Genomic DNA, 16,526 nt, shown 5'->3' with positions numbered 1-16,526 from the left:
AGCTACTCATAATGGGATATCCGAGGCTTGGGGCGATGTGTGGTATCTTTAAGGTCCTGGGGGCAGCGTGCACCCTTCTCTTTCTGATCACCCTCAAGAGTCTTCAACACAACCTCCTTGCCTCATCCTTACTTAGACCACAGTTGTAAAGTTTGCTTGCTGACAGATGATGGTAGCAGCACTCACCCGTGCAGTTGAAGACCTCAATATCCGGGATGCCATGTGGTATTTCCACACGAAGGTCAGGCCTAGAAAATAATGAGAAAACACTTAACACGTTAAGTACTTTTGAGTGACTCGTAGGAGGAGTGCACTACATCACTTGCAGTTGGAAGTTTAGACTTTTTTAGAACTATTAGTCAAGTGATATAAATGGGCTCAAATGTCCAACAAAATGATTGTGTGGACAGACAGAACTATTATGTGCTGAAGACCAGCAATCGTATGACCATGGACAACTTCACATGAAGAAAAACCATAGAAGTATCAGAGCAACAGACAGAACCATCACATGGAAAATAAGACCCATCACATGAACAGGCACAACAGTCACATGAACAGCAAACCCCCAATATATGAATATACAAGCTTCATAGGAACAGGAGCAGATACAACATGCACGGACACAATCATCATATCAACAGACATGACGCTATGTGAACTGGAACAACCATGATGAACAGGAACCGACAACACCTCAAGAGGCACAGCTGTGACGTACACAGGACACACCCATTTATGATCAAGCACAGCCATTACTTAACAGATATAACCATTACCAGAATTAACACAACCAATCCTTTAGACAAACACAACTACCATATGAACAGGAGCATCCACCAAATGCATGGACACTGCCCTCATATCAACAGACAAAACTATCATATGTACAGGAGCAACCACCAAATGCATGGACACCGCCCTCATATATCAACAGACACATCTATCATATGAACAGGAGCAACCACCAAATGCATGGACACCGCCCTCATATCAGCAGGCACAACTATCATATGAACAGGAGCAACCATCAAATGCATGGACACCGCCCTCATATCAGCAGGCACAACTATCATATGAACAGGAGCAACCATCAAATGCATAGACACCGCCCTTATATCAGCAGACACAACTATCATATGAACAGGAGCAACCATCAAATGCATGGACATAGCCCTCCTATATCCACAGACACAACTATCATATGAACAGGAGCAACCACCAAATGCATGGACACCGCCCTCATATCAGCAGGCACAACTATCATATGAACAGGAGCAACCATCAAATGCATGGACACCGCCCTCATATCAGCAGGCACAACCATCCTTTAGACAAACACAACTATCATATGAACAGACTAAACCATAGTAGGAAGAGGAGCAACCATCATATGAACACAAAACACTATGAAGAACAGCCATCACATACACAGACACAACAAGCACATAAACATGTACAATCATCATATGAACAGGAAAACAGTTATGTGGATGCACAGCCATCTGATGAGAAAATACAACCATATCAACAGTCAAAAGGCTCACATGAACAGGCACAACCATCAATAATCAAGAGCAACAGACATAAACAGAACCAGCCATGCAAAGCAACACCATTATACGAACAGACAACATTATATAGACAATCATCACATGAACAGACCTAGGAACAGGCACAGCCATCATATGACCTGGCACAACCATGAATGCACGGACAAAACACCACCTGCAGAGGAATACCCATCATATGGACAGGCACGAATATCATATGAAGAGGAACAACCATCAAATGAACAGATAAAATCATAAAATTAACAAGCACAACAATCATAAGATGAAGAACAAACATGCTGTGCACAGACCGCATCATATGAAGAGGTACAGCCATCATATGAACAGGAGCAACCACTACATGGATAGCCAAATCATCAACTGAAAAGAAATGACCATCGTATGACAAGCACAACCATCACATGGACAGAAGCAGCCATCATATGAACCGGCACATCCACCAGGTACATAGACACAAGCATCACATGTACAGACACAACCATGATTGAATATTCACATGAACAGTAACAATAATAAACATCATAAACACAGATACAAATATGTACACAGGTACAACCATTACACACAGATATACAACCACATTTGCAGGGGGACATTCATTGTGCGAGCATAAACATCCATCATGTGAAGTGGTACGATGGTAGGTGAACAAGCACAACCTAAGCAAGCTCAGATATAGCCCTAAATGCACAAACAAAGCTTACACTGCCAGCTGGAGGCTGAAATGGCCAACCGCAGTCTTCAGATGCAAAGTATCAGCCTCATTGGCTCAGCTACAGATGCTAATTTCCCAGGCACAAACAGATAGTGTTATTTTTGTGCTGCACTAGGGGATGAAAGCAGTGCCTTGCCACATTTATTTAAAATGGCCGCCTTCTGCTGGTGTCATCCATTGTGCTTGGGTAGAAACAAGGTGCCTAGAGCCAGGCATAACCTTCGCACAATGGTACAGAGGTGTGTGTACTGAATGTTTACTCTTCCAGTACAGAAACCTGTGCAACGACAAACTCTTAAACATTCCACACACTGTGGCCCTGATTGACAAAGAGCCTCCACCCTCAGGGCAGAGGATCCGCAGTCGTGGGGGGATCCCTGCACTCGGGATGGGATCTCTGCAGTCATGATGGGATCTCTGCAGTCATGATGGGATCTCCACACTTGCAGTGGAATCCTTACACTTGTGGTGGGATCTCTGCACTCGTGGTGGGATCTCTGCACTCGAGGTGGGATCTCTGCACTCATGGTAGGATTGCTGCACTCATGTTGGGATCTCTGTACTCAGGTTGGGATCTCTGTACTCATGGTGGGATCTCTGCACTCATGGTGGAATCTCTGCACTCGTGGTGGGATCTCTGCACTTGTGGTGGGATTGCTGCACTCGTGTTTGGATCGCTGCGCTCGTGATGGGATCTCTGCACTCATGAGAGATCTCTGCACTCATGGTGGGATCTCTGCGCTCATGGTAGGATCTCTGCACTAGTGATGGGATCTCTGCACTTGTGGTGTGATCGGTGCACTCAATGCAGGATCTGACCATTTATGGTGGAATCTCATCAATCGTAGTGAGATCTCCACATTTATGGTGGGATCTCTGCACTCATGGTGGGATCTCTGCACTCATGGTGGGACCTTTGCACTTGCGGCGGGATCTGAGCACTTGTGTTGGGACCTCTGCACTTGTGATGGGATCTCTGTACGTGTGGTAGGATCTCTGCACTCATGGTGGGATCTCTGAACTCATGATGGGATCTCTGCACTTGTGGTGGAATCCGTGCACGCATGGCAGGATCTGACCACTCATGGTGGAATCTCTCCAATCAGGCTGAGATCTCGACACTTATGGTAGGATCTCTGCACTTGTGTTGGGATCTCCACACTCATGATGGGATCTCTGTACTCATGTTGGGATCTCTGTACTCAGGTTGGGATCTCTGCACTCGTGGTGTGGCAGGATCTGAACGCTTGTGGTGGAATCTCTGCTATTATGGTGAGACTTCTACACTCATATTGGGATCTCTGCACTTCTGGTAGAATCTCTGCATTCATGGTGGGATCTCTGCATTCATGGTGGGATCTCTGCACGTGTGGTATGATCTCTGCACTCATTGTGGGATCTCTGCACTCGTGATGGGATCTCTGCACTCATGGTGGCATCTCTGCACTCATGAAGGGATATCTGCACTTGTGGTGGGATCTCTACACTCGTGATGGGATCTCTGCACTTGTTTTGGAATCTGTGCACTTATGGCAGGACCTGACCACTTGTGATGGAATCTCTCCAATCAGGCTGAGATCTCCACACTTATGGTAGGATCTCTGCACTTGTGTTGGGATCTCCACGCTCCTGATGGGATCTCTGTACTCATGTTGGGATCTCTGTACTCAGGTTGGGATATTTACACTCGTGGTGGGACCTCTGCACTTGTGGTGGGATCTCTGCACTTGTGGTGGGATCTCTGCACTTGTGATGGGATCTCTGCACTTGTGGTGGGATCTCTGCACTCATGGTGGGATCTCTGCACGTGTGGTATGATCTCTGCACTCATTGTGGGATCTCTGCACTCGTGATGGGATCTCTGCACTCATGGTGGCATCTCTGCACTCATGAAGGGATATCTGCACTTGTGGTGGGATCTCTACACTCGTGATGGGATCTCTGCACTTGTTTTGGAATCTGTGCACTTATGGCAGGACCTGACCACTTGTGATGGAATCTCTCCAATCAGGCTGAGATCTCCACACTTATGGTAGGATCTCTGCACTTGTGTTGGGATCTCCACGCTCCTGATGGGATCTCTGTACTCATGTTGGGATCTCTGTACTCAGGTTGGGATATTTACACTCGTGGTGGGACCTCTGCACTTGTGGTGGGATCTCTGCACTTGTGGTGGGATCTCTGCACTTGTGATGGGATCTCTGCACTTGTGGTGGGATCTCTGCACTTGTGGTGGGATCTCCGCACTCGTGGTGGGATCTTTGCACTTGTGGTGGGATCTCTGCACTCATGTTGGGATCTCTGTACTCAGGTTGGGATATTTACACTCGTGGTGGGACCTCTGCACTTGTGGTGGGATCTCTGCACTTGTGGTGGGATCTCTGCACTTGTGATGGGATCTCTGCACTTGTGGTGGGATCTCTGCACTCATGGTGGGATCTCTGCACGTGTGGTATGATCTCTGCACTCATTGTGGGATCTCTGCACTCGTGATGGGATCTCTGCACTCATGGTGGCATCTCTGCACTCATGAAGGGATATCTGCACTTGTGGTGGGATCTCTACACTCGTGATGGGATCTCTGCACTTGTTTTGGAATCTGTGCACTTATGGCAGGACCTGACCACTTGTGATGGAATCTCTCCAATCAGGCTGAGATCTCCACACTTATGGTAGGATCTCTGCACTTGTGTTGGGATCTCCACGCTCCTGATGGGATCTCTGTACTCATGTTGGGATCTCTGTACTCAGGTTGGGATATTTACACTCGTGGTGGGACCTCTGCACTTGTGGTGGGATCTCTGCACTTGTGGTGGGATCTCTGCACTTGTGATGGGATCTCTGCACTTGTGGTGGGATCTCTGCACTTGTGGTGGGATCTCCGCACTCGTGGTGGGATCTTTGCACTTGTGGTGGGATCTCTGCACTCATGATGGGATCTCTGCACTCATGATGGGATCCCTGCACTCATGATGGGATCTGTGCACTTGTGGTGGGATCTCTGCACTCATGATGGGATCTCTGCACTTGTGGTGGGATCTCTGCACTCATGATGGGATCTGAGCACTTGTGGTGGAATCTCTGCTATTGTGGTGAAACCTCTACACTCATGGTAGTATCTCTGCACCCCCGCTATTGAAAAAGTGTTTATATATGATTTTTATTACAGGTGAATCGAACAATTTCGAACCTAAGTGGGTAACAAAAAGGCCACTGAATACTGCACAAAAGGTGTGAGTAGAATTTTAATGTGTTGTGTCTTTCCTGACGAATGCTCCATAGACCCGGCTGGGCAAGAAGGAGCAGAAACATGTTGACTTTGTGAGTAAAGTGATATGCGAAGATCCAGTAACTTGATCTAAAAGCATTCCCATGATTTTAATAACAAACCGCACCCTATCATAATTAAAGGAGTTTTTGGATGCAGGTTTGTCTTTTAAGTATTACCTTCACTGTGGGGGTATCTGTGCACACCTCTGGACACTACTAAAGGTTAAAGAAATTGCGGGTGCACAAACCACAGCCATGGCTCCCCCTCTTAATACTTACCAATGCCAAGATCTAACCAGTTTCTTTACCGAAAAAAATCGAGAAAATCATCAGGGACATTAAAACAAATAACAATGAACCATCCCCTTTTGCTGACACAGAATATGCTCCCTCCTGTGAGAATACCCTGAAATCTTGGCCTCCCATCACGGTTAACATATTGAAGACCATTTTTAAGACCATCAAATCCGGCTCCCCCAGGGACCCGATTCCTATCAAAGTAATTAAACAACTGGACGATCGCTCCCTGGAAATCATTGTAGATACACTCAATTCCTCGTTAGAACTTTCCACTGTCCCGGCCCTCTGGAAACACGCCATGATAAGGCCATTGGTAAAAAAGCCCACAGCAAATCCCGAACTCCCAGCAAACTATAGACCTATATCTTTGCTCCCTGCTTTCTCCAAATGCTTAGAGAGACACGTCCACTCGGTCTTATCCACCTTTGCTGAAAACAATTCGCTCTTGCACCCTTTGCAATCGGCTTTCGGGCTGGTTTCTCGACAGAAACCACCCTCCTAGGAGTTACTGAACACATCCGGAACCTCCTTAATAATGGTCAAACGGTCGCGCTCGTGCTTTTAGACCTGAGCGCGGCCTTTGACACCATATCCCACGAAACACTCATCAAGTCGTTATACAGAAACGGTGTCCGTGGGAAAGCGCTCGAATGGATCCGGTCCTTCTTGGCTCAACGGACATTCCAAATAACATCCTCCTTGGCCTGCTCCGATACCTTTAAAGCCCCTCACGGAGTGCCACAGGCGCCTCCCGCTAAGATCTCTACCACTCAAACCTGGCTTAAACAGCTAACTGCACTCAATGTCCAACCCACCATAGTTGATTCAGCAAAATCTCTAGGCATAACTCTCGACTCCAATCTCAACATGCAGCATCACATCAGCAAGGCTACTAAGGGAGCGAACTTCCAAATCAATACCTTGAGGAAACTTAAACCCTTCCTGCCAGCCAAAGACTTCCAAACTGCAGTACAAGCACTAGTAATCCCGTGAATTGAATACGGCAGCATCGCCCTCTGCGGTCTTCTGTTAACGACTACTGCACCCTTAAGAGCTTCTCTAAATGCTGCAGCGAGACTCATCACTGGGTGAAAAAAACACTTGCATATCTCCCCTGACCTGAAATCCTTGAACTGGCTGCCTTTTGAAGCCAGAATATATCTGAAAATAGCCTGCATGACACACAAGGCTGTACACCTGAGCTCTCCCGGATACCTCACTCAGAAACTGTCAATCTCTGGCGGCTCTAGAAACACTAGAGGCACTAACAATCTTCTGCTAAAACCTTGTAGATTCCGGAAGGAAAAAACTTATAAACGCACTTTCTAAGGAATGGCACCCAGGATCTGGAACTCACTCCCTCCTGAAACCAGGCTCATCTCCTCCATCACACACTTTAAGAAAGAAGTAAAAGCTATTCTCATGGCCAAATACACTTGACCTATTAATATGGATCTGTAAGACTCTGCACCGATATGTATTATTTTGCTCGATCCCTACAACTATGTGTTTTACCTGTATTATTGACTTACCTGACTATCTATGCACACATTTATCTGTAATACTTGCATTATTGATGTACCTGTTCCACTTTACTCCCTAATGACCTGCTTTTCACTCGCTTGTTGATATTCCCTGCTTTGTAAAGCGCTCTGATATCTGCAAAGATCTTGTTCATGCTATATAAAACTTTCAAAATAAATAAAATGAAAAATAAATCTATTTTGAGCCCCCTGTTTTTTAATCTTTACCTCAGACCCCTGGCCGACCTAGCGGAAAGATATGGACTTACACTCATGACCTACGCCGATGATTCCCAAAGTATTTTTTCCCTATCTGAATCTTGTCCATCTTCTCCGTCTCTCCTCAAATTAGGGCTTCAAAACATCCTTAATTGGATGACAAGAAATCATTTAAAGCTTAACGGAGACAAAACAGAGATTCTTCTCGTAGGGAAACAATGTGAACTTTGGAATCCCTCACACTGGCCCAACCAGATGGGAAATTTTCCCACCCCAGTTACTCAAGTACGTAATTTGGGAGTCATCATGGACAGCTCCCTCTCCTTGAATCAACAGGCCAGCAAAGTTGTCGGCCTATGCCTTACCATTATCAAATGGCTGAGGAAAATCCTTTGGATGCTGCCATCATCCACTCTAAAAACCGTAGTCAATGCCCGCATAACATCATGGCTTGACTACGGCAATATTCTGTACCTTGGTGCCAACAAAGTCAGTAGACTACAGCTTGTTCAAAATGCAGCTGTTCGACTACTGTGCAGAATCCCCAAAAATTCCGGAGTCTCGAGCTAACGCTGTGAACTCCACTGGCTCAGGGTAGAAAGCAGAGTCTGTTTCAAAGCCCTGAACTACATGTTCAGAATCAAAGCAGGCATTGCACCCAAATGCCTTCTAGCCTTGGCTCATCCATACACTCCCAAGCGAAACCTTCGCTCGCAATCAGCTGCAATCTTCTACGTACCAAGATTCAAACTGGCAAGAATGGGAGGCAGATCTTTTGCTCACCTTGGACCATCCCTCTTGAACGCACTCGCTCCCTTCATTCGAAAGGAGGAAAACCATGCTAGGTTTAGAAGGCACGTTAAGACTTGGCTATTCGAACGATAACTAGAATAGCCAGAATTTCCCTGCCATCACTATGCTGTGTCTCGGCGCCGGGAAACCCTTTTTGGGTAGCTGTTGCGCCTTATAAATTTAAAAAATAAAATAAAAAAATACGCCACACCAGAGGTTGCCTCAGGCTTGAGGCTGGCATATAGCACGCTAGATGACCCAATGATGAATGCCACAACGCTTATATGGGGCGGAAAAAACGATATAAACCACAACAAAAACTAACATAGCATTTATGAGGGTTATCTAAGAAACCTAATGTAACATAGTTACAAGTGTCCTGTCCTGCATTTGATTTAGATATCTAACCTGGGGAACTGATTGGACACCAATTCCTCCACCCTATTTTTGATCAAAAGTAGGGTTTTCTGGTACATCACCAAAGACTGAGGTCCTGGTTTCCTGTGCATAGTTCTGTATATGTGCAGAATCCATGCAAAATGGCACACCTAACATTTGGTCTGGTTCTTATTTGAGAAGCACTCGAGTAGTACCGGTGGTTGATCACAACACTGTTGCTTCTGTTTTCTGGTAAACAGTTGTGATGACCTTACATACCTGTATTCATGTTGTTATAGGTCTATTCAAGCTTGATTATATTAACCCCTTGGCCGCAGCAGTAATTCCACCATGGCACTGGGGGGTAGCGCGGGGCCGTCAGGCTCGTGACGGAACCACACCGTGATGAGCCACGGGCGAGCTGTGCTCATGGCGGCGTGGTTCCTTCATGACTCCGCCCACTCACTAATTCGCCCACACAGGCGGGGAATCAGTGCCGCGTGGGTGAAGCGGCCGCAGCATGACAGAACCACGCTGTCATGACCACGCACTGCCAGTGGCTCATGATGGTGTGGTTCCGTCATGAGCAGGGAAGGGGTTAAACGGTTTCTCTTTTGAATGACTACCCGATATTGCGCTGCCACCTATTAGGTTGTTCTTCTTTCTTAGTCCCTATGGCTGATGCCGATATTGCGGCTCATAGCCACGCACCGCTCCATCATCATTTGCAAGCATATGGAGTGCCGGACGTGGGTATCGAACATATTTTTGTGGTCAGAGCTGATCCAGCTTAACACTTTGAGGTGTTTTATTCTTGGGTAACCTTTCCAGCAGTGAATGGGGTTGATAACCTATTTCATGTATACACTCCCACTGCAACACCTAATGCATATCGGCTATATAGAACTCCTGATTTTGGCATGGCAACGCCGTATGTGGTTTAATGGCGCCCTACCCCATACAGTGACTCTGGTCCGTTTCGGCCCTTTATCAATTCCAGGGGCCACTTGGCCACTTTTGGCTGGGTAAACACCACATCCACGTTATTTGGCAGTAGCAGTAGCTGAACTTTGCATCTTGCATGGCTCCTTGATTGAAGTACATAGAACCTTGGTGCAATAAGTCTCGTGCAATCTGCAGGTGGGAGCACCTGGAGTTGCTGCGCAACCAGCTGGATCTGGGGGATTGTCTATTAGTCCCATTATGGTTTTTTTGGTTATGTGCAAGCGACCACAGAATAAGGATAATTTACCTTACTGGCTTGCAGAGAAATTTGACCAGCTGGAAGCTGTATTTCTGAATACCACTCCTGTTGAGAAACACAGGATTGTAACTATTAGTTTGTAGAAAGATTTAATTTCCAAAGTAGCCGATTGTGAAAATTGGGGTAAAGTGTTTGCGGCGGTGTATGTGAAGTGATTTGGCACACCTTCTATGACAGTGCTCTCCTCCGGGATTAAGCGTGTTCAAGATGAGCACGGACCGAAGGCGGCTGTTGAGTTTGGGATGAGTTTGGTTGAATTGTTCAACGTAGTTGCTGATCTGATCCTTGCTAATATCAAGGGTGATGCAGTTAACTTTCAGGTGTCTAATGCCTTGCGCCTTGTCCCGGAAGATGAGAAACCCTGTGAATTACCAAAAATAATTACAGATGCCTACAAGACAATTGCGGTACAAAAGGGGGTGGTGATGGATGGAGCATCTGAATCAATCAAACACTCACACCCAGTCAAAAGATCTGGGTTTAATCCATCACCCTTCTTTAGCCCACTCTGCAATCCCCAGTTCAGACATGGCTATATGCAAATCAGTCTGACCCAGTGCCTCATGGGAACAGTACAGCCCGAACTGCCAAGCCATGTCTTCCCTGGACTGGAAACAAGCTTCCGAGGACCAGTTTCTGGCATTCCAGCCATCTTCAGCCCGGCTGCTTGAATCCAGTGGCAAAGTGAGCAAGGGACTCACGTCTGAGCATACCCTGCCACACTTATGGCGGCCAAAAGCGGTACAAAAGGGGGTGGTGATGGACGGAGCATCTGAATCAATCAAACACTCACACCCAGTCAAAAGATCTGGGTTTAATCCATCACCGTTCTTTAGCCCACTCTGCCACCCCAGTTCAGACATGGCTATATGCAAATCAGTCTGACCCTGAGCCTCATGGGAGCAGTCCAGCCCTAACTGCCAAGCCATGTCTTCCCTGGACCGGAAACAATCTTCCGAGGACCGGTTTCTGGCATTCCAGCCGTCTTCAGCCCGGCGTGCTTGAATCCCGTGGCAAAGTGAGCAAGGGACTCACGTCTGAGCATATCCTGCCACACTTATGGCGGCCAAAAGCGGTACAAAAGGGGGTGGTGATGGACGGAGCATCTGAATCAATCAAACACTCACACCCAGTCAAAAGATCTGGGTTTAATCCATCACCATTCTTTAGCCCACTCTGCCACCCCAGTTCAGACATGGCTATATGCAAATCAGTCTGACCCTGAGCCTCATGGGAGCAGTCCAGCCCGAACTGTCAAGCCATGTCTTCCCTGGACCGGAAACAATCTTCCGAGGACCGGTTTCTGTCATTCCAGCCGTCTTCAGCCCGGCTTGCTTGAATCCCGTGGCAAAGTGAGCAAGGGACTCACGTCTGAGCATACCCTGCCACACTTATGGAGGCCAAAAGCGGTACAAAAGGGGGTGGTGTTGGACGGAGCATCTGAATCAATCAAACACTCACACCCAGTCAAAAGATCTGGGTTTAATCCATTACCATTCTTTAGCCCACTCTGCCACCCCAGTTCAGACATGGCTATATGCAAATCAGTCTGACCCTGTGCCTCATGGGAACAGTCCAGCCCGAACTGCCAAGCCATGTCTTCCCTGGACCGGAAACAAGCTTCCGAGGACCGGTTTCTGGCATTCCAGCCGTCTTCAGCCCGGCTTGCTTGAATCCAGTGGCAAAGTGAGCAAGGGACTCACGTCTGAGCATACCCTGCCACACTTATGGTGGCCAAACGCGGTACAAAAGGGGGTGGTGATGGACGAAGCATCTGAATCAATCAAACACTCACACCCAGTCAAAAGATCTGGGTTTAATCCATCACCGTTCTTTAGCCCACTCAGCCACCCCAGTTCAGACATGGCTATATGCAAATCAGTCTGACCCTGTGCCTCATGGGAGCAGTCCAGCCCGAACTGTCAAGCCATGTTTTCCCTAGACCGGAAACAATCTTCCGAGGACCGGTTTCTGGCATTCCAGCCGTCTTCAGCCCGGCTTACTTGAATCCCGTGGCAAAGTGAGCAAGGGACTCACGTCTGAGCATATCCTGGAACACTTATGGCGGCCAAAAGCGGTACAAAAGGGGGTGGTGATGGACGGAGCATCTGAATCAATCAAACACTCACACCCAGTCAAAAGATCTGGGTTTAATCCATCACCTTCTTTAGCCCACTCTGCCACCCCAGTTCAGACATGGCTATATGCAAATCAGTCTGACCCTGTGCCTCATGGGAACAGTCCAGCCCAAACTGCCAAGCCATGTCTTCCCTGGACCGGAAACAATCTTCCTGAGGACCGGTTTCTGGCATTCCAGCCGTCTTCAGCCCGGCTTGCTTGAATCCCGTGGCAAAGTGAGCAAGGGACTCGCGTATGAGCATATCCTGCCACACTTATGGCGGCCAAAAGCGGTACAAAAGGGGGTGGTGATGGACGGAGCATCTGAATCAATCAAACACTCACACCCAGTCAAAAGATCTGGGTTTAATCCATCACCGTTCTTTAGCCCACTCTGCCACCCCAGTTCAGACATGGCTATATGCAAATCAGTCTGACCCTGTGCCTCATGGGAACAGTCCAGCCCGAACTGCCAAGCCATGTCTTCCCTGGACCGGAAACAAGCTTCCGAGGACCGGTTTCTGGCATTCCAGCCGTCTTCAGCCCGGCTTGCTTGAATCCAGTGGCAAAGTGAGGAACAGACTCAAGTCTGAGCATACCCTGCCACACTTATGGCGGCCAAAAGCGGTACAAAAGGGGGTGGTGATGGACGGAGCATCTGGATCAATCAAACACTCACACTCAGTCAAAAGATCTTGGTTTAATCCATCACCGTTCTTTAGCCCACTCTGCTACCCCAGTTCAGACATGGCTATATGCAAATCAGTCTGACCCTGTGCCTCATGGGAACAGTCGAGCCCGAACTGCCAAGCCATGTCTTCCCTGGACTGGAAACAAGCTTCCGAGGACCAGTTTCTGGCATTCCAGCCGTCTTCAGCCCAGTTTGCTTGAATCCAATGGCAAAGTGAGCAACGGACTCACGTCTGAGCATACCCTGCCACACTTATGGCGGCTAATAGCGGTACAAAAGGGGGTGGTGATGGACGGAGCATCTGAATCAATCAAACACTCACACCCAGTCAAAATATCTGGGTTTAATCCATCACCGTTCTTTAGCCCACTCCGCCACCCCAGTTCATACATGGCTATATGCAAATCAGTCTGACCCTGTGCCTCATGGGAACAGTCCAGCCCGAACTGCGAAGCCATGTCTTCCCTGGACCGGAAACAAGCTTCTGAGGACCGGTTTCTGGCATTCCAGACGTCTTCAGCCCGGCTTACTTGAATCCCGTTGCAAAGTGAGCAAGGGATTCACGTCTGAGCATACCCTGCCACACTTATGGCGGCCAAAAGTGGTACAAAAGGGGGTGGTGATGGACGGAGCATCTGAATCAATCAAACACTCAGACACAGTCAAAAGATATGGGTTTGATCCATCACTGTTCTTTAGCCCACTCTGCCACCCCAGTTCAGACATGGCTATATGCAAATCAGTCTGACCCTGTGCCTCATGGGAACAGTCCAGCCCGAACTGCCAAGCCATGTCTTCCCTGGACCGGAAACAAGCTTCCGAGGACCTGTTTCTGGCATTCCAGCCATCTTCAGACTGGCTTGCTTGAATCCAGTGGCAAAGTGAGCAAGGGACTGACGTCTGAGCATACCCTGCCACACTTATGGTGGCCAAAAGCGGTACAAAAGAGGGTGGTGATGGACGGAGCATCTGAATCAATCAAACACTCGCACTCAGTCAAAAGTTCTTGGTTTAATCCATCACCGTTCTTTAGCCGACTCTGCCACCCCAGTTCAGACATGGCTATATGCAAATAAGTCTGACCCTGTGTCTCATGGGAACAGTCCAGCCCGGACTGCCAAGCCATGTCTTCCCTCGACCGGAAACAAGGTTCCGAGGACCGGTATCTGGCATTCCAGCCGTCTTCAGCCCGGCTTGTTTGAATCCAGTGGCAAAGTGAGCAAGGGACTCACGTCTGAGCCTACCCTGCCACACTTATGGCGGCCAAAAGCGGTAAAAAAGGGGGTGGTGATGGACGGAGCGTCTGAATCAATCAAACACTCACACCCAGTCAAAAGATCTGGGTTTAATCCATCACTGTTCTTTAGCCCACTCTGCCACCCCAGTTCAGACATGGCTATATGCAAATCAGTCTGACCCTGTGCCTCATGGGAACAGTCTAGCCCGAACTGCCAAGCCATGTCTTCCCTGGACTGGAAACAAGCTTCCGAGGACCGGTATCTGGCATTCCAGCCGTCTTCAGCCCGGCTTGCTTGAATCCAGTGGCAAAGTGAGCAAGGGACTCACGTCTGAGCATACCCTGCCACACTTATGGCAGCCAAAAGCAGTAAAAAAGGGGGTGGTGATGGACGGAGCATCTGAATCAATCAAACACTCACACCCAGTCAAAAGATCTGGGTTTAATCCATCACTGTTCTTTAGCCCACTCTGCCACCCCAGTTCAGACATGGCTATATGCAAATCACTCTGACCCTTTGCCTCATGGGAACAGTCCAGCCCGAACAGCCAAGCCATGTCTTCCCTGGACCGAAAACAAGCTTCCGAGGACCGGTTTCTGGCATTCCAGCCGTCTTCAGCCCGGTTTGCTTGAATCCAATGGCAAAGTGAGCAACGGACTCACGTCTGAGCATACCCTGCCACACTTATGGCGGCTAAAAGCGGTACAAAAGGGGGTGGTGATGGACGGAGCATCTGAATCAATCAAACACTCACACCCAGTCAAAATATCTGGGTTTAATCCATCACCGTTCTTTAGCCCACTCCGCCACCCCAGTTCATACATGGCTATATGCAAATCAGTCTGACCCTGTGCCTCATGGGAACAGTCCAGCCCGAACTGCGAAGCCATGTCTTCCCTGGACCGGAAACAAGCTTCCGAGGACCGGTTTCTGGCATTCCAGATGTCTTCAGCCCGGCTTGCTTGAATCCCGTTGCAAAGTGAGCAAGGGACTCACGTCTGAGCATACCCTGCCACACTTATGGCGGCCAAAAGTGGTACAAAAGGGGGTGGTGATGGACGGAGCATCTGAATCAATCAAACACTCAGACACAGTCAAAAGATATGGGTTTGATCCATCACCGTTCTTTAGCCCACTCTGCCACCCCAGTTCAGACATGGCTATATGCAAATCAGTCTGACCCTGTGCCTCATGGGAACAGTCCAGCCCGAACTGCCAAGCCATGTCTTCCCTGGATCGGAAACAAGCTTCCGAGGACCGGTTTCTGGCATTCCAGCCGTCTTCAGCCCGGCTTGCTTGAATCCAGTGGCAAAGTGAGCAAGGGACTGACGTCTGAGCATACCCTGCCACACTTATGGTGGCCAAAAGCGGTACAAAAGAGGGTGGTGATGGACGGAGCATCTGAATCAATCAAACACTCACACTCTGTCAAAAGTTCTTGGTTTAATCCATCACCGTTCTTTAGCCGACTCTGCCACCCCAGTTCAGACATGGCTATATGCAAATAAGTCTGACCCTGTGCCTCATGGGAACAGTCCAGCCCGGACTGCCAAGCCATGTCTTCCCTGGACCGGAAACATGGTTCCGAGGACCGGTATCTGGCATTCCAGCCGTCTTCAGCCCGGCTTGTTTGAATCCAGTGGCAAAGTGAGCAAGGGACTCACGTCTGAGCCTACCCTGCTACACTTATGGCGGCCAAAAGCGGTAAAAAAGGGGGTGGTGATGGACGGAGCGTCTGAATCAATCAAACACTCACACCCAGTCAAAAGATCTGGGTTTAATCCATCACTGTTCTTTAGCCCACTCTGCCACCCCAGTTCAGACATGGCTATATGCAAATCAGTCTGACCCTGTGCCTCATGGGAACAGTCTAGCCCGAACTGCCAAGCCATGTCTTCCCTGGACTGGAAACAAGCTTCCGAGGACCGGTATCTGGCATTCCAGCCGTCTTCAGCCCGGCTTGCTTGAATCCAGTGGCAAAGTGAGCAAGGGACTCACGTCTGAGCATACCCTGCCACACTTATGGCGGCCAAAAGCGGTAAAAAAGGGGGTGGTGATGGACGGAGCATCTGAATCAATCAAACACTCACACCCAGTCAAAAGATCTGGGTTTAATCCATCACTGTTCTTTAGCCCACTCTGCCACCCCAGTTCAGACATGGCTATATGCAAATCACTCTGACCCTTTGCCTCATGGGAACAGTCCAGCCCGAACAGCCAAGCCATGTCTTCCCTGGACCGAAAACAAGCTTCCGAGGACCGGTTTCTGGCATTCCAGCCGTCTTCAGCCCGGTTTGCTTGAATCCAATGGCAAAGTGAGCAACGGACTCACGTCTGAGCATACCCTGCCACACTTATGGCGGCCAAAAGTGGTACAAAAGGGGGTGGTGATGGACGGAGGATCTGAATCAATCAAACACTCAGACACAGTCAAAAGATATGGG

At 48.5% G+C, this 16,526-nt stretch overlaps 1 protein-coding gene across 1 annotated transcript in view; it reads right to left on the bottom strand.

Moving 5' to 3' along the window:
- LOC147700485 (NXPE family member 2-like) overlaps positions 1 to 16,526 on the bottom strand; it is a 194,110-nt gene that overhangs the window by 140,641 nt on the left and 36,943 nt on the right. Inside the window, exon 3 of the mRNA XM_086928426.1 lies at positions 187 to 248. Coding sequence (XP_086784552.1) covers positions 187 to 248 — 62 coding nt within the window. The remainder of the gene's footprint in view (positions 1 to 186; positions 249 to 16,526) is intronic.

The sequence above is a fragment of the Lissotriton vulgaris genome, chromosome 7 (genome assembly GCF_964263255.1).
Source record: "Lissotriton vulgaris chromosome 7, aLisVul1.2, whole genome shotgun sequence".
NCBI lineage: Eukaryota > Metazoa > Chordata > Amphibia > Caudata > Salamandridae > Lissotriton > Lissotriton vulgaris.
Note: the sequence above shows the minus strand (reverse complement) of the source record. Positions and strands in the feature narration are given on the sequence as shown.